The 20,029-nt window shown below is 41.3% G+C and overlaps 1 protein-coding gene across 1 annotated transcript in view; it reads left to right on the top strand.

Annotated features, from left to right (window-relative positions):
• MAPKBP1 (mitogen-activated protein kinase binding protein 1) overlaps positions 1-20,029 on the top strand; it is a 535,700-nt gene that overhangs the window by 347,679 nt on the left and 167,992 nt on the right. Inside the window, exon 19 of the mRNA XM_063439925.1 lies at positions 35-98. Coding sequence (XP_063295995.1) covers positions 35-98 — 64 coding nt within the window. The remainder of the gene's footprint in view (positions 1-34; positions 99-20,029) is intronic.

Here is a 20,029-nt window from a genome sequence, read left to right as displayed (position 1 = left end):
AAGTTAAATGTGATTTATTGCTTTATTTTTTCAGAAATTGTAACTGGAATGAAATTTACCAATGACTGCAAGCACCTTATTTCTGTATCTGGAGACAGGTAGGAAATCCCCCTATCCCCATACCCCTCTTGATCCCCCCATATTTTCCTCTACGTTCTCCATTGTGCAAGTAGACAAATAACTGGAGTACGTAGGAGGTCTCACCACTATGAGCCAACCAGAGTGTTTCATAGTACATTATCAGCTGTAGGTTGCCTCAATTTCCCACATGCTATGCTTCTGAGTACATAATGTATATAAAATTGTTAACATGCTCAGCAAACCACATGATGAGGTTTCCTGGAGATGTTTTGAAAGTTTACCATTTACTGTACTAAGGGATTTGTTTGTATCTGAACTGAGGGGTTTAAAAGTATTGTTTGTTTGTATTTAAATTTACAGGTGAAAGGTTTCTTTTGGCCTTACTTCGGTGAGGTGGCTTTTTAGTTTCATATTGGTGAATTTCAACACTTTCACCTGATTATAGAGACACTTTTAGGAGATTAGACATTCTAGATGGCAAGGGAACAATGTCTATGATTAACTCCATTCTGTATGAGAAGTGAGTTCCATGCAGCTTGTATTTTGTTTACGTTTTTTATTTTTTTATTTTTGTTGTGCAGTTGCATGACAAAACAGTATGCACAAAAGTGTGGCATATTAAGATGACATAATTTGTGACATAATATATTCATTAATCTGCACAAAATTTTGTAATATGGGTAACATGCTTAGTGACAGCTGTCTAACAGAGTGTACTACCTCAACCAGCTCCACAGGTAAAAAGCGATTGACCAGAACAAGAGAGTACATAGGTTATAGATTAACACAGAATGCTCACAATTAAAGTGGAAAGAAGCATGAAACCAGCGCCCCACCAGAATTCAGCCAGGCTAGTTATGAGGGAAGATGAGCAAGACCTTCCGCACTTCATTCAACCTATGCCCGCCAAGATTAGGACACAGTCCCTCAAAATGGCGCAGTTCAGCACTGGTATTGTTGGCGTGGCAATCTGGCGACGGCATCTCCCTTGCCATCTTCTGCTCTCCCCTCCCTGCTGTAGCCCGTCGTGGGAACCACAGACCTGCCTTGTGTGTGCTTGGCTTTGATGCAGGCTTACGCTCTGCTCTTCACGAGGTTTGTCGGATCGTTTCTCGTTGCCGTTGGCACGCTCTCTGAGAGCCTGAAACCACGGGCCAGTTCTGACGCTGTCAGGGTCTACTTTCAGGTGAGTAAGCTCGTGGTATATGTGGAGCAGGCATGTACTGTTTAAGACTCTGCTTCCTCCAGAAATCTTCAAATATTGCATCTAGTTGGACAGAGCTCTGGACAACGCTCCCTGGTGACGAAGGAGGCATGTGGCAACCGCCATTTTGAGTGAACTGCTTGGAATGGCGTTGCTGATTGCGCCTGTACCGCCTGTCCCCAATGGATTTGAGGAGTCATTGGGGCATGAACCGGGATCACCCCCCGCTGGTCCAAGCTCAATGTTGTCGATAACCAAGTAGTGTGTGCCGGGAGATTGCCCGCCTCTCCCTTCCGCAGTGCCCGTGAAGCCTGACTCCTAGTGGCTGAGAAATCCATCTGGACAGCTTTAAATGACTGCTGGAAGCACCCCCAAGCTGATCAGTTGATTTCAAGTGTAAAGGTCTCTCAGCCAGCCCAAGAAAAAGAGCCAGGGGTATAGGTAACTGGATTAAATCATTAGATTTATGAAGAGCTCTCTGAAAACACTTCCAGTCACCATTACAGTCAGGCCCCCATCCCCCCGCACCCCTTTTTTTCTTTTCTTATTTTTTTTTTAAATTATGGAAGTTATAGAGTTAAATTGCTTGGCAGGATGATCTATAAGTCTGTCAAGGTTATTCAGTAATGTGAGAATTCAAAGTAAATGTCAAATTTAAGGTAAAAAATAGCCAAACGTGAACAATTATGTAAGTTATTTGAGCTTTCAGTTCAGCTACTCTAGCATTAAAGGAACACTATAGTCTCCAGAACAACTACAACTTAATGAAGTGGTTCTGGTGTCTATAGTCTGTCCCTCCAGGAATTTTAACCCATTAAGGACAGAGTCAATTGTACCAGTTCTGATCAAAACAAAACCTGGAATTTGCGCTATATGTCTATTCAACTATAATTCACCTCTTTCATATTAAGTGCACCCACACTTACTATATATTATTTTGTTCATGAGAAACTGGGCTTTTATGTCATAAACTATTTATATATGAAACATAATTTAATATGAATAAAATAAAAAAATGAAGACATTTTATTTTTCAAGATCTGCATGGCATTTTAACAGTTAATGTCATAATACTGTGGGTTTTTACTGCAATAAATTACACATATTTGTATTCAGTGATGTCTCACAAGTGCAAAAGTACCCATATAGTTTCCCATATAGTTTTTAAAATACGACCGTTTGAAGATGGCAACCACCAAAATACTCTGACCTGTGCCAGGCTGGAGCAGCAAGTGATGTCATACACCTGCTAATGTTTTTATAAATGTATGTTTTATTGTAACTGGGAAGCACTTTGGGCAACAACGTTGCAATTAAATGTGCTATTTAAATAATAACAGTTACTCCGCCCACTCCAGTTGTAGACTACTGGTGGAGGCAAGAACACTTCACACAATTTCCCCAGAAATTGTAGCTTTTCTAGTGAAGTGTTCTTGCATAGCAAGACCACTTAATGTTATCTCACATATATATTATTATTAAGTGTTCTTGCATAGCAAGACCACTTAATGTTATCTCACATATATATTATTAAGTGTTCTTGCATAGCAAGACCATTTAATGTTATCTCACATATATATTATTAAGTGTTCTTGCATAGCAAGACCACTTACTGTTATCTCACATATATATTATTATTAAGTGTTCTTGCATAGCAAGACCACTTACTGTTATCTCACATATATATTATTAAGTGTTCTTGCATAGCAAGACCACTTAATGCTTAATGTTATCTCACATATTTATTATTATTATTATTAAGTGTTCTTGCATAGCAAGACCACTTAATGTTATCTCACATATACATTATTATTAAGTGTTCTTGCATAGCAAGACCACTTAATGTTACCTCACATATATATTATTAAGTGTTCTTGCATAGCAAGACCACTTAATGTTATCTCACATATATTATTAAGTGTTCTTGCATAGCAAGACCACTTAATGTTATCTCACATATATTATTATTAAGTGTTCTTGCATAGCAAGACCACTTACTGTTATCTCACATATATATTATTAAGTGTTCTTGCATAGCAAGACCACTTACTGTTATCTCACATATATATTATTATTAAGTGTTCTTGCATAGCAAGACCACTTAATGTTATCTCACATATATGTTATTAAGTGTTCTTGCATAGCAAGACCACTTACTGTTATCTCACATATATATTATTATTAAGTGTTCTTGCATAGCAAGACCACTTACTGTTATCTCACATATATATTATTATTAAGTGTTCTTGCATAGCAAGACCACTTAATGTTATCTCACATATATATTATTATTATTATTATTATTATTAAGTGGTCTTGCATAGCAAGACCACTTACTGTTATCTCACATATATATTATTATTAAGTGTTCTTGCATAGCAAGACCACTTAATGTTATCTCACATATATATTATTAAGTGTTCTTGCATAGCAAGACCACTTAATGTTATCTCACATATATTATTATTACGTGTTCTTGCATAGCAAGACCACTTAATGTTATCTCACATATATATATTATTAAGTGTTCTTGCATAGCAAGACCACTTACTGTTATCTCACATATATATTATTAAGTGTTCTTGCATAGCAAGACCACTTAATGTTATCTCACATATATATTATTAAGTGTTCTTGCATAGCAAGACCACTTAATGTTATCTCACATATATATTATTATTAAGTGTTCTTGCATAGCAAGACCACTTAATGTTATCTCACATATATATTATTAAGTGTTCTTGCATAGCAAGACCACTTAATGTTATCTCACATATATATTATTATTAAGTGTTCTTGCATAGCAAGACCACTTAATGTTATCTCACATACCGTATATACTCGAGTATAAGCCGACCCGAATATAAGCCGAGGCCCCTAATTTTATCCCAAAAAACTGGGAAAACTTATTGACTCGAGTATAAGACTAGGGTGGGAAATGCAGCAGCTACTGGTAAATTTCTAAATAAAATTAGATCCTAAAAAAAATATATTAATTGAATATTTATTTACAGTGTGTGTATAATGAATGCAGTGTGTGCGTATGTGTGTGTGTATGAGTGCAGCGTGTGTGCATGAGTGCAGTGTGTGTATGAGTGCAGTGTGTGTGTGCATGAATGCAGTGTGTGTGTGCATGAATGCAGTGTGTGTGTGTATGAATGCAGTGTGTGAATGCAGTGTGTGAATGCAGTGTGTGCAGGGCCGGTGCAAGGATATTTGCCGCCGTAGGCAAAAAAATTGTTGCCGCCCCCTCCCCCCCCATATGTCCTGACTTCCCCTCCTCCTCCCTCAGTGGTCCTTACCTCCCCACCCCCGTGTTCCTTCACCCCCCCCCCCCAGTGGTCCTGACTCACCCCTCCCCTAGTGGTCCTTACCCTCCCCTCCCATAGTGGTCCTTATCCCCCCCCCTCCCTCCCATAGTGGTCCTTATACCCCCCCTCCCTCCCATAGTGGTCCTTATCCCCCCCTCCCTCCCATAGTGGTCCTTATCCCCCCCCTCCCTCCCATAGTGGTCCTTATCCCCCCCTCCCTCCCATAGTGGTCCTTATACCCCCCCCTCCCTCCCATAGTGGTCCTTATACCCCCCCCTCCCTCCCATAGTGGTCCTTATCCCCCCCCTCCCTCCCATAGTGGTCCTTATACCCCCCCCCCTCCCTCCCATAGTGGTCCTTATCCCCCCCTCCCTCCCATAGTGGTCCTTATCCCCCCCTCCCTCCCATAGTGGTCCTTATCCCCCCCCTCCCTCCCATAGTGGTCCTTATACCCCCCCTCCCTCCCATAGCGGTCCTTATACCCCCCCTCCCTCCCATAGCGGTCCTTATACCCCCCTCCCTCCCATAGCGGTCCTTATACCCCCCTCCCTCCCATAGTGGTCCTTATACCCCCCTCCCTCCCATAGTGGTCCTTAACCCACCCCCACCCTCCCATAGTGGTCCTTATACCCCCCCCCCCTCCCATAGTGGTCCTTATACCCCTTTTTTTTGTTATTATTAATTTTTTTTTTATTCTTATTATTTTTTTATTCTTATTATTTTTTTATTATTATTTCTTATTTTATTGATACATTTTTTTTTTCGTCCCCCCTCCCTGCTTGATATATGGCAGGGAGGGGGGCTCTCCTTCCCTGGTGGTCCAGTGGCAGTTCAGTGGGGGGGAGAGGGGGGCTGGCAGAGCTGTAACTTACCTGTTCTGCAGCTCCTGTCAGCTCTCTCCTCCTCTGCGCCGTCCGTTCTGCTCTTCTGTCAGCTTACACTGTAAGTCTCGCGAGAGCCGCGGCTCTCGCGAGACTTACACTGGGAGCTGACCGAGGTGCTGACCGGAGGGCGCAGAGGAGGAGAGAGCTGACAGGAGCTGCAGAACAGGTAAGTTACAGCTCTGCCAGCCCCCCTCTCCCCCCAGTCTGTATTATGGCAATGCAAATTGCCATAATACAGACCTTGACTCGAGTATAAGCCGAGTTGGGGTTTTTCAGCCCAAAAAATGGGCTGAAAAACTCGGCTTATACTCGAGTATATACGGTATATATTATTAAGTGTTCTTGCATAGCAAGACCACTTAATGTTATCTCACATATATATTATTATTAAGTGTTCTTGCATAGCAAGACCACTTAATGTTATCTCACATATATATTATTATTATTAAGTGTTCTTGCATAGCAAGACCACTTAATGTTATCTCACATATATATTATTATTAAGTGTACTTGCATAGCAAAACCACTTAATGTTATCTCACATATATATTATTATTAAGTGTTCTTGCATAGCAAGACCACTTAATGTTATCTCACATATATATTATTATTATTAAGTGTTCTTGCATAGCAAGACCACTTAATGTTATCTCACATATATATTATTATTATTATTCTTATTATTCTTATTATAGCCAAATTTGCCACCCTAACTCCTCCCACAGTTTTTACACTACATAGACAAAAATATACCAAAACGTGCAGATTGTTCCCGATCGGATTGCTATTACTTTGTGGAACGTTTCGCCGAATGGTTCACGGAATATCGTCGTTCTTGTGGCGAAATTTGTCCCATAGGAATGAATGGCAAAGCTAGAGTGGGAGCTGGCAAAAGCTGAAAAATCAGGACATGATTTCTAAACTGCCACCACTCCCTCATTTTCAGGCCCACCTACACAAATCTTATATCAAAACGTTCAGCTATCCCTGCTGCCACTAGAAATGTCCACGGCTAAGCCAAAGTCCTTATAGTTTTCACAATATGACCATTTGTTTGCAACTCACGCCTTCCATTGACATTCATTGAAACTCCACTCTGCAAAGCTCACATTTGAAGGGCAATTTCTAAACTGCGACTGTGCCTTCATTGTTAATATCTCAGAGACATACTATACATCAAAATGTAGGTCTGGGTCTTGTGATTCTCACAATATAAAGCTCTTCACTGTAGGAATTATAGTTTTTAAAATACGACCGTTTGAAGATGGCAACCGCCAAAATACTCTGACCTGTGCAAGGCTGCAGCAGCAAGTGATGTCATAGACAAAGCCTTTTACACCTGCTAATTTTTTTATAACTGTATGTTTTAATGTAACTGTGAAGCACTTTGGGCAACAACATTGCAATTAAATGTGCTATATAAATAAATACTAACAGTTACTCCGCCCACTCTAGTTGTAGACTACTGATGGAGGCAAGAACACTTCACACAATTTCCCCAGAAATTGTAGCTTTTCTAGTTATTCTTATTATAGCCAAATTTGCCACCCTAACTCCTCCCACAGTTTTTACACTACATAGACAAAAATTTACCAAAACGTGCAGATTGTTCCCGATCGCGTTGCTATTACTTTGTGGAACGTTTCGCTGAATGGTTCTCGGAATATCGTCATTCTTGTGGCGAAATTTGTCCCATAGGAATGAATGGCAAAGCTAGAGTGGGAGCTGGCAAAAGCTGAAAAATCAGGACATGATTTCTAAACTGCCACTACTCCCTCATTTTCAAGCCCACCTACACAAATCTTATATCAAAACGTTCAGCTATCCCTGCTGCCACTAAAAATGTCCACGGCTAAGCCATAGTCCTGATTGTTTTCGCAATATGACCATTTGTTTGCAACTCACGCACTCCATTGACATTCATTGAAACGCCACTCTGCAAAGCTCACATTTGAAGGGCAATTTCTAAACTGCGACTGTGCCTTCCTTGTTAATATCTCAGAGACATACTATACATCAAAATGTAGGTCTGGGTCTTGTGATTCTCACAATATAAAGCTCTTCACTGTAGGATTTATAGTTTTTAAAATACGACCGTTTGAAGATGGCAACCGCAAAAATACTCTGACCTGTGCAAGGCTGCAGCAGCAAGTGATGTCATAGACAGGGCCATTTGCACCTGCTAATGTTTTTATAACTGTATGTTTTAATGTAACTGTGCAACAACGTTGCAATTAAATGTGCTATATAAATAAATAATAACAGTTACTCCGCCCACTCCAGTTGTATACTACTGGTGGAGGCAAGAACACTTCACAATTTCCCCAGAAATTGTAGCTTTTCTAGTCAAGTGTTCTTGCATAGCAAGACCACTTAATGTTATCTCACATATATATTATTAAGTGTTCTTGCATAGCAAGACCACTTAATGTTATCTCACATATATATTATTAAGTGTTCTTGCATAGCAAGACCACTTAATGTTATCTCACATATATATTATTATTATTATTCTTATTATAGCCAAATTTACCACCCTAACTCCTCCCACAGTTTTTACACTACATAGACCAAAATTTACCAAAACGTGCAGATTGTTCCCGATCGTGTTGCTATTACTTTGTGGAACGTTTCGCCGAATGGTTCACGGAATATCGTTGTTCTTGTGGTGAAATTTGTCCCATAGGAATGAATGGCAAAGCTAGAGTGGGAGCTGGCAAAAGCTAAAAAATCAGGACATGATTTCTAAACTGCCACCACTCCCTCATTTTCAGGCCCACCTACACAAATCTTATATCAAAACGCTCAGCTATCCCTGCTGACACTAAAAATGTCCACAGCTAAGCCATAGTCATTATAGTTTTCAAGATATGACCATTTGTTTGAAACTCACGCCGTCCATTGACATTCATTGAAACTCCACTCTGCAAAGATCACATTTGAAGGGCAATTTCTAAACTGCAACTGTGCCTTCATTATTAATATCTCAGAGACATACTATGCATCCAAATGTAGGTCTGGGTCTTGTGATTCTCACACTATAAAGCTCTTCGCTGTAGAATTTATAGTTTTTAAAATACAACCGTTTGAAGATGGCAACCGCGAAAAAACTCTGGCCTGTGCAAGGCTGCAGCAGCAAGTGATGTCATAGACAAAGCCTTTTACACCTGCTAATGTTTTTATAACTGTATGTTTTAATGTTACTGTGAAGCACTTTGGGCAACAACGTTGCAATTAAATGTGCTATATAAATAAATAATAACAGTTACTCCGCCCACTCCAGTTGTAGACTACTGGTGGAGGCAAGAACACTTCACAATTTCCCCAGAAATTGTAGCTTTTCTAGTTATTATTATTCTTATTATAGCCAAATTTGCCACCCTAACTCCTCCCACAGTTTTTACACCACATAGACAAAAATGTACCAAAACGTGCAGATTGTTCCCGATCGCGTTGCTATTACTTTGTGGAACATTTCGCTGAATGGTTCTCGGAATATCGTCGTTCTTGTGGCGAAATTTGTCCCATAGGAATGAATGGCAAAGCTAGAGTGGGAGCTGGCAAAAGCTGAAAAATCAGGACATGATTTCTAAACTGCCACTACTCCCTCATTTTCAAGCCCACCTACACAAATCTTATATCAAAACGTTCAGCTATCCCTGCTGCCACTAAAAATGTCCACGGCTAAGCCATAGTCCTGATTGTTTTCGCAATATGACCATTTGTTTGCAACTCACGCACTCCATTGACATTCATTGAAACGCCACTCTGCAAAGCTCACATTTGAAGGGCAATTTCTAAACTGCCACTGTGCCTTCATTGTTAATATCTCAGAGACATACTATACATCAAAATGTAGGTCTGGGTCTTGTGATTCTCACAATATAAAGCTCTTCACTGTAGGATTTATAGTTTTTAAAATACGACCGTTTGAAGATGGCAACCGCAAAAATACTCTGACCTGTGCAAGGCTGCAGCAGCAAGTGATGTCATAGACAGGGCCATTTGCACCTGCTAATGTTTTTATAACTGTATGTTTTAATGTTACTGTGAAGCACTTTGGGCAACAACGTTGCAATTTAATGTGCTATATAAATAAATAATAACAGTTACTCCGCCCACTCCAGTTGTAGACTACTGGTGGAGGCAAGAACACTTCACACAATTTCCCCAGAAATTGTAGCTTTTCTAGTTAAGTGTTCTTGCATAGCAAGACCACTTCATGTTATCTCACATATATATTATTATTAAGTGTTCTTGCATAGCAAGACCACTTAATGTTATCTCACATATATATTATTATTATTATTATTATTATTCTTATTATAGCCAAATTTGCCACCCTAACTCCTCCCACAGTTTTTACACTACATAGTCAAAAATATACCAAAACGTGCAGATTGTTCCCGATCGGATTGCTATTACTTTGTGGAACGTTTCGCCGAATGGTTCACGGAATATCGTCGTTCTTGTGGCAAAATTTGTCCCATAGGAATGAATGGCAAAGCTAGAGTGGGAGCTGTCAAAAGCTGAAAAATCAGGACATGATTTCTAAACTGCCACCACTCCCTCATTTTCAGGCCCACCTACACAAATCTTATATCAAAACGTTCAGCTATCCCTGCTGCCACTAAAAATGTCCACAGCTAAGTCGTATTCCTTATAGTTTTCACAATATGACCATTTGTTTGCAACTCACGCAGTCCATTGACATTCATTGAAACTCCACTCTGCAAAGCTCACATTTGAAGGGCAATTTCTAAACTGCGACTGTGCCTTCATTGTTAATATCTCAGAGACATACTATACATCAAAATGTAGGTCTGGGTCTTGTGATTCTCACAATATAAAGCTCTTCACTGTAGGATTTATAGTTTTTAAAATACGACCGTTTGAAGATGGCAACCGCCAAAATACTCTGACCTGTGCAAGGCTGCAGCAGCAAGTGATGTCATAGACATGCACCTGCTAATGGTTTCCATAACTGTATGTTTTAATGTAACTGTGAAGCACTTTGGGCAACAACGTTGCAATTAAATGTGCTATATAAATAAATAATAACAGTTACTCCGCCCACTCCAGTTGTAGACTACTGGTGGAGGCAAGAACACTTCACAATTTCCCCAGAAATTGTAGCTTTTCTAGTTAAGTGTTCTTGCATAGCAAGACCACTTAATGTTATCTCACATATATATTATTATTATTATTCTTATTATAGCCAAATTTGCCACCCTAACTCCTCCCACAGTTTTTACACTACATAGACAAAAATATACCAAAACGTGCAGATTGTTCCCGATCGTATTGCTATTACTTTGTGGAACGTTTCGCCAAATGGTTCACGGAATATCGTCGTTCTTGTCGCGAAATATAAAGCTCTTCGCTGTAGGATTTATAGTTTTTAAAATACGACCGTTTGAAGATGGCAACCAACAAAATACTCTGACCTGTGCAAGGCTGCAGCAGCAAGTGATGTCATAGACAAAGCCTTTTGCACCTGCTAATGTTTTTATAACTGTATGTTTTAATGTAACTGTGAAGCACCTTCGGCAACAACGTTGCAATTAAATGTGCTATATAAATAAATAATAACAGTTACTCCGCCCACTCCAGTTGTAGACTACTGGTGGAGGCAAGAACACTTCACACAATTTCCCCAGAAATTGTAGCTTTTCTAGTTAAGTGTTCTTGCATAGCAAGACCACTTACTGTTATCTCACATATATATTATTATTATAGCCAAATTTGCCACCCTAACTCCTCCCACAGATTTTACACTACAGAGACAAAAATTTACCAAAACGTACAGATTGTTCCCGATCGGATTGCTATTACTTTGTGGAACGTTTCGCCAAATGGTTCACGGAATATAATCGTTCTTGTGGCGAAATTTGTCCCATAGGAATGAATGGCAAAGCTAGAGTGGGAGCTGGCAAAAGCTGAAAAATCAGTACATGATTTCTAAACTGCCACGACTCCCTCATTTTCAGGCCCACCTACACAAATCTTATATCAAAATGTTCAGCTATCCCTGCTGCCACTAAAAATGTCCACAGCTAAGCCATAGTCCTTATAGTTTTCACAATATGACAATTTGTTTGCAACTCACGCCTTCTATTGACATTCATTGAAACTCCACTCTGCAAAGCTCACATTTGAAGGGCAATTTCTAAACTGCGACTGTGCCTTCATTGTTAATATCTCAGAGACATACTATACATCAAAATGTAGGTCTGGGTCTTGTGATTCTCACAATATAAAGCTCTTCACTGTAGGATTTATAGTTTTTAAAATACGACCGTTTGAAGATGGCAACCGCAAAAATACTTTGACCTGTGCAAGGCTGCAGCAGCACGTGATGTCATAGACAGGGCCTTTTGCACCTGCTAATGTTTTTATAACTGTATGTTTTAATGTAACTGTGAAGCACTTTGGGCAACAACGTTGCAATTAAATGTGCTATATAACTAAATAACAGTTACTGCGCCCACTCCAGTTGTAGACTACTGGTGGAGGCAAGAACACTAAACACAATTTCCCCAGAAATTTTAGCTTTAGTTATTATTATTATTATAGCCAAATTTGCCACCCTAACTTCTCCCACAGTTTTTACACTACATAGACAAAAATATACCAAAACGTGCAGATTGTTCCCGATCGGATTGCTATTACTTTGTGGATCGTTTCGCCGAATGGTTCTCGGAATATCGTCGTTCTTGTGGCGAAATTTGTCCCATAGGAATGAATGGCAAAGCTAGAGTGGGAGCTGGCAAAAGCTGAAAAATCAGGACATGATTTCTAAACTGCCACCACTCCCTCATTTTCAGGCCCACCTACACAAATCTTATATCAAAACGTTCAGCTATCCCTGCTGCCACTAGAAATGTCCACAGCTAAGCTATAGTCCTGATAGTTTTCACAATATGACCATTTGTTTGCAACTCACGCAGTCCATTGACATTCATTGTATCTCCACTCTGCAAAGCTCACATTTGAAGGGCAATTTCCAAACTGTGACTGTGCCTTCATTGTTAATATTTCAGAGACATACAATGCATCAAAATGTAGGTCCGGGTCTTGTGATTCTAACTATATAAAGCTCTTCGCTGTAGGATTTATAGTTTTTAAAATACGACCGTTTGAAGATGGCAACCGCAAAAATACTCTGACCTGTGCCAGGCTGCAGCAGCATGTGATGTCATAGACAGGGCCTTTTGTACACCTGCTAATGTTTTTATAAATGTATGTTTTAATGTAACTGTGAAGCACTTTGGGCAACAACGTTGCAATTAAATGTGCTATATGAAGAAATAATAACAGTTACTCTGCCCACTCCAGTTGTAGACTACTGGTGGAGGCAAGAACACTTCACACAATTTCCTCAGAAATTGTAGCTTTTCTAGTTATTATTATTATTATAGCCAAATTTGCCACCCTAACTCCTCCCACAGTTTTTACACTACATAGACAAAAATGTACCAAAACGTGCAGATTGTTCCCGATCAGATTGCTATTACTTTGTGGAACGTTTCGCCAAATGGTTCTCGGAATATCGTCATTCTTGTGGCGAAATTTGTCCCATAGGAATGAATGGCAAAGCTAGAGTGGGAGCTGGCAAAAGCTGAAAAATCAGGACATGATTTCTAAACTGCCATCACTCACTCATTTTCAAGCCCCCCTACACAATTCTTAGATCAAAACGTTCAGCTATCCCTGCTGCCACTAGAAATCTCCAAGGCATTCATTGAAACTTCACTCTAGCCAACTCAAACTTGAAGGGCAATTTCTAAACTGCGACTGTGCATTGTTAATATTTCAGAGACATACAATGCATCAAAATGTAGGTCCGGGTCTTGTGATTCTCACAATATAAAGCTCTTCGCTGTAGGATTTATAGTTTTTAAAATCCGATCGTTTGAAAATGGCAACCACCAAAATACTCTGAGCTGTGCCAGGCTGGAGCAGCAAGTGATGTCATAGACATGGCCTTGTGTACACCTGCTAATGTTTTTATAAATGTTTGTTTAAATGTAACTGAAGCACTTTGGGAAACAACATTGTAATTAAATGTGCTATATAAAGAAATAATAACAGTTACTCTGCCCACTCCAGTTGTAGACTACTGGTGGAGGCAAGAACACTTCACACAATTTCCACAGAAATTGTAGCTTTTCTAGTTAAACATGTTACTGCTGTAAAACACTTATATTTGTGTTCAGCGATGTCTCATGAGTAAAACAGTACCCTGCATGTGCAGGTTTTATGGAGTTTTGGAAAGTTATTGGGTCAAATATAGGGATTGCCCATTATATTTTTTACACAATATTTGCCAGATTGTTTATGGTGCTTTTGAGATTGTATGGCAGCTAATGATGGAGAATTACCTCCATCATGACATACCATTTGCCAAAGTAGACAACACAGTGTACTCAAAATGTGGTATATTCGGGGGGCGGAGCCTGGCACTCAGGCTGAGCGGCTGTGTTTCACTTCAGCTCCTGCTAAATACTGAACTTCGAGGGGGTAAACCCCAAAAAACACGGCACAGTCGCCCACCTGAGATGAGAGATCATGTTGGGAACACCCGGGAGAATCGCCCGACACCAAATACAAGACCCTACCACACCGGGAACCCATAAGAGAGATCTGAGGCCTACCGGAGATCGAGCGCCAGGGAGACGGCTGCTTCCCGCGCTGATTGACCTGGTCGGATATACCTCGGGGACACCACCTCTTACCCCCCCCCCTCTGGACCGATGGGGGTTATCTCGGTCCGCAACAAGCGACTGGACAAGCGGCAACAAGCTGAGCATACAATATGGGGCAATACAGCAACAAGATCGGCGAACACGAGGCGCTGCTAAAATGGCGACCGTGAAAGCACCAGGCGAGCTACATGAAAGTCACTCAGTCATGCCAAACTACGAAGCCAGACTCACCGCTCTCTTCGATGCCTTTTGGGCACAACTGGAGCGCCGGGCATGGCTGATTAAACAAGGCACATGCCAGAGCCAGGAGCAACCACAGCACCATAACGGCCGATGCCTCACTCCTAAAAGGCACAGGGCCCCAAGATGGCGCCGCAGGAGGAGAGATCCTCAGCCTGCAGGCATAATCATAAAGAAGAAACAAGCATCGGAGCACAGCAGCAGACCACGGGGGACCCCCCGTACACCCAAGTGTGCACCCAAGAGCTCTCCCCACTCTTCTTCCGAGCTGGGAGCCCACCCGAGGGTTACTCCTCACCGCCACCCATACACCCAAGGGAACAACCGGACTCCGGCAAAGCCTTGGGCCCACGACCCTGGAGATGGGGTCAATGGACTTGTGGCAAGGGTCTCCGATACGGCCTTGGGCCGAAGACAAGGGACACTCAAGCGGCAGCGCACTGGGAGTAACACCGGGGGCACCTTAACCCAGAGTGCTTATCACTCAGTGGGCCAAAACGCCCAATATAGAGAAACGGACCCGGGCCTCCATGGAGCGGTGGGTCAAATAGGCAGCCCCCCACAACCAAGTGGATTGGACCATGCGTGCTACAACACAACTCCTCCGTGTGGGGTGGGCTGAATAACAGCTTGGACACCTGCTATGCTCGAGGCCTTGGACTGTCCCAAGTAACCGCAAGAGACACACTGTTATACCCTGAGGGTTTTACCCATACAAATTTCCATGCTCTGTAATGTTTAATTCTTCTTTTTACAGTTAATACTTTATGATTGCCAGCTAGCAGATAGATACATACTATGTTCCCAGCCTGCCTTAGTAATTTCAATCGTACCTGTTAGGTCTAACTCCCATTGCTGTGCGCCTCTTGGTAATTCAGACGCAACGGCGCGGCAGGTCTAGCATCTAAGCTCTATTTACCGATAGCATTGTGCACCCTGAGTATCTCTGCAAATCTTGTTTAGTTTTCTCCCTTACCTTGGTTTAAACAACTCTGGGTAATCTCTCTCTACTTGCCCAGCTAGAAGGTCTAGGCCTCTTTTATTACAGCGTGAATGTATGCAAATTGTGTAGCAACGTCCTAAGCCTGTTTAGCCTGAAACTAGCTCAGAATAACTGTTGACCAGGTTGCGTGTCTCATAGCCTGTTTATTTCTATGGTATTTTCATGCCAAGTTAAGCTTAAATTGTACGTCGGATGATGCTCATTAGTTTTACCCTGGTTACCTTTACATTATTGCTGACGGTATCTACGTATAGATCAAATAATATGCCATAGCCTTGTTTACCTAGTCTTTAATTTAAAGCATAGGCATATGCATTATCACACTTTAGACCAATTTTGTCATATCTTGTTTAGCTATGAACACCAGACCTGTATATGATGCCTGTCTTTACTACTTTTATTACTTTTGTTTCTCAACAAAGCTTGTATCACTTTGTCTACATGATTGTTTCACAAAAAAAAAAAAAACCCATGGCAATCTTTCGTTGAGGTGCATTGTGCACCATCTTGATTTTATTGACTCATGTTACGCATGTGCCATAATAAAAGAAAGATTTACAAAAAAAAAAAATGTGGTATGTTCAAGCCTTTTTAGTAGCCACTTAGTCAGAAACCCTGGCAAAAATTTACGTTATTTGTTTTTTGTATTTTTTACAAATAAAATAGAAACATAGAAACATAGAATGTGACGGCAGATAAGAACCATTCGGCCCATCTAGTCTGCCCAATTTTCTAAATACTTTCATTAGTCCCTGGCCTTATCTTATAGTTAGGATCGCCTTATGCCTATCCCACGCATGCTTAAACTCCTTTACTGTGTTAACCTCTACCACTTCAGCTGGAAGGCTATTCCATGGATCCACTACCCTCTTAGTAAAGTAATTCTTCCTGATATTATTTTTAAACCTTTGTCCCTCTAATTTAAGACTATGTCCTCTTGTTGTGGTAGTTTTTCTTCTTTTAAATATAGTCTCCTCCTTTACTGTGTTGATTCCCTTTATGTATTTAAATGTTTCTATCATATCCCCCCTGTCTCGTCTTTCCTCCAAGCTATGCATGTTAAGATCCTTTAACCTTTCCTGGTAAGTTTTATCCTGCAATCCATGAACCAGTTTAGTAGCCCTTCTTTGAACTCTGTCTAAGGTATCAATATCCTTCTGAAGATATGGTCTCCAGTACTGTGTACAGTACTCCAAGTGAGGTCTCACCAGTGTTCTGTACAATGGCATGAGCACTTCCCTCTTTCTACTGCGAATACCTCTCCCTGTACAACCAAGCATTCTGCTAGCATTTCCTGCTGCTCTATTACATTGTCTGCCTACCTTTAAGTCATCAGAAATAATCACCCCTAAATCCCTTTCCTCAGATGTTGAGGTTAGGACTCTACCAAATATTCTGTACTCTGCCCTTGGGTTTTTATGTCCAAGATGCATTATCTTGCACTTATCCACATTAAATGTCAGTTGTCACAACTCTGACCATTTTTCTAGTTTACCTAAATCATTTGCCATTTGGCTTATCCCTCCTGGAACATCAACCCTGTTACATATCTTAGTATCATCAGCAAAAAGACATACCTTACCATCAAGACCTTCTGCAATATCACTAATAAAAATATTAAAGAGAATGGGTCCAAGTACAGATCCCTGAGGCACCCCACTGGTGACAAGCCCAAGCTTCGAATATACTCCATTGACTACAACCCTCTGTTGCCTGTCACTCAGCCACTGCCTTACCCATTCAACAATATTGGAATCCAAACTTAAATATTGCAGTTTGTTGATAAGTCTAATATGTGCTACAGTGTCAAAAGCCTTACTGAAATCTAGGTAAGCAATGTCTACTGCACCACCATGATCTATAATTTTAGTTACCCAATCAAAAAAATCAATAAGATTAGTTTGGCATGATCTCCCTGAAGTAAACTCATGTTGTCTCTGATCTTGAAATCCATGTGTTTTTAGATGTTCAACAATCCTATCCTTTATCATGGTTTCCATCACTTTCCCCACTACTGAAGTAAGGCTTACTGGCCTATAGTTGCCCGACTCCTCCCTATTACCTTTCTTGTGAATGGGCACAACATTCCCCAACTTCCAATCTTCTGGGACTACTCCTGTTATCAATGATTGGTTAAATAAATCTGTTAGGGGCGGAGCCTGCCTGCAGAGCAAAGCAGACGTGCCTGCTAAGAGCTCCTGAGCCTGAGGCCAAGATTTGGGTATTAACGCCCGACCACCCAAGCGAATCAGCTGTGGATAGCGATAACCCCAACCAGGGGGCGATGCTGCATCGGATGATACCCGATATGAGACCCTCCGTGGCTGAATCGACCACATCGCAGACTTTGGCCTACACGGGTGGGAGCCGAGTCGACGGCTCTCCCGGTTCTCTGGCTGAAGAGGGAGCACTCTCATATTGCCTCCCCCCCCTGGACCGGTGGGGGATATCCCGGTCCCTGCCGAGCTGGACGACCGCAGCCCTGGACAAAGCAGAGGTAGCGATTACACCCTCGTGCAGAATAAGAGCAGCGACACCCAAGATGGCGGATGCGCCTGACTCCACAACACGCGGCCAAGCAGACCGCTTTGAATATGCGGCACGCTTGGACGCCATCTTTCAAGCATTCTGGTACAAACTAGAACAGCAAATGCGACAAAACACAGCAGCAAGATATGGCGCCCGGCCTTCACTGCACCCACGTGGCGGCAGCAAAATGGCCGCAGCGAACCAACGGTGCACACGGGATCAGCTGCAGCACCTAATCCAGCATCACAGACCGCTAACTCTGCCGACCCTGAGGGCGTCAGCACTCCAGAGAATCAGACGCCGCGCATCACTCAGACACAAGGCGACTGAGAAGCCACCCTACCTCCAACCTTGGACTGGAGTGCTGCGTCGATCAGAGGTACAGCGCAGCACCCCAAGCTTCACGAGACATACAACCACACCTGTATGCACCTCGATACCGCAGTCTGGGGTACACCTCCTTACGCAGACTGCCCCCGGCTGCCGGGCCCACCTTCCTGGAACGGAGCCCCGACCCCGCTGCCACTATGACCTCCTGCTTCCCGCGAGATGGCAGGATACTCCATACTGCCGAACAGAACCTTTCTGCCAGGCGACAGGCCTCGAGATCTGGCGTGGGTTAAGGGTCGGGAGTGGACTAGCTACATGTGTCTCACACCTGCTGTACACTTCACCGAGACGCCTGTTGCATTTATCTGCATGGCTGACATGCCTAACACTGAACTGCCACGGACTCACTATCCTGCAGATAAGCAAAGTTATAAGTGATATCCTTCAGATACCTTACTGACAAATGCTTTATACACACTTTAACCCACGCTGTAATTGCCTTATAACAGTCACACACGACACTCAGAATGTTTGGGTACCGTTATTGTGTTACTAGCCTGTGTTTCTCATGCACCCTAGCCTACACATTAACAACACATCGCTACACTACAGCCTGCTCATACGTGGTCCACACATACCATAGACCTGAAACAAGAAACCATAATAGCACACCATACTGACACTAACGTAGTTAATACAAAATGCTTGAACAACACTCGTTCTTACTTGTTTTACTTACTTTTACACTGCAAGTATAATCGCCTACTTAAGCGGGTTAGAATTATAAATTATTTCGATTAACCAAGCTTGTACCACTATGTCTACTTATGTTCCAAAACAGAAAATATGGCAGTCCTTCTTACTGGTTCTAACGTTTATAATAATTTCTCTCTCTAACTCCATTGTCTAGACCTTCTCACATAACTGTTATATGCTTACTTAACCTAGACATCCCTGGTTAGCATGTTATAATCTACATTTAACACACAAAAAAAGTGCAAGAAACCTGAATGTCATGACAATACCATTATATGCATGTTATTGCTTGTGTTTGGTCTGCTGTCGTGGCGTGACAAGCCTGTTATGTCCCCTATTTGCACAATAAAATAAAGATTGACAAAAAAAAAATCTATTAATGGTTTTGCTACTACACCACTACGCTCTTTTAATAGCTTTGGGTGTATTCCATCAGGTCCCATTGAATTATTTGTCTTTACTTTTGACAGTTGAAATAGAACCTCTTCCTCTGTAAACTCACGTGTAATAAATGACTCATTTATCCTTTTTCTTAACTGAGGTCCCTTTCCTTCATTTTCATCTGTAAATACCGAACAAAAATATTCATTGAGGCAGTCAGCTAGACCTTTATCCTCTTCTACACACCTTCCTTCTTTTGTTTTTAATCTAACTAATCCTTGTTTTACTTTTCTTTTCTCATTTATGTATCTAAAAAAAAGTTTTGTCCCCCTTTTTTACTGACTGTGCTATTTTCTCTTCTGTGTGTGATTTGGAAGCTCTTATAACTTGCTTAGCCTCTTTCTGCCTAATCTTATAGATCATTCTGTCTTCCTCACTCTGTTTTTTTTTTTTATAATTACTAAATGCTAACTTTTTGTTTGTTACTATTTTGGCCACATCTGCGGAGTACCACAGTGGTTTCTTGAATTTTTTGCTTTTACTGACAAGCCTAATACAATTTTCAGTAGTGCAACTTTTAAATAATCCCATTTCTCTTGGAC

This window comes from Pelobates fuscus, chromosome 13, assembly GCF_036172605.1.
Source record: "Pelobates fuscus isolate aPelFus1 chromosome 13, aPelFus1.pri, whole genome shotgun sequence".
Lineage (NCBI taxonomy): Eukaryota > Metazoa > Chordata > Amphibia > Anura > Pelobatidae > Pelobates > Pelobates fuscus.
The sequence above is the reverse complement of the archived record's forward strand: the minus strand, read 5'-3'. Positions and strand labels throughout refer to the sequence as shown.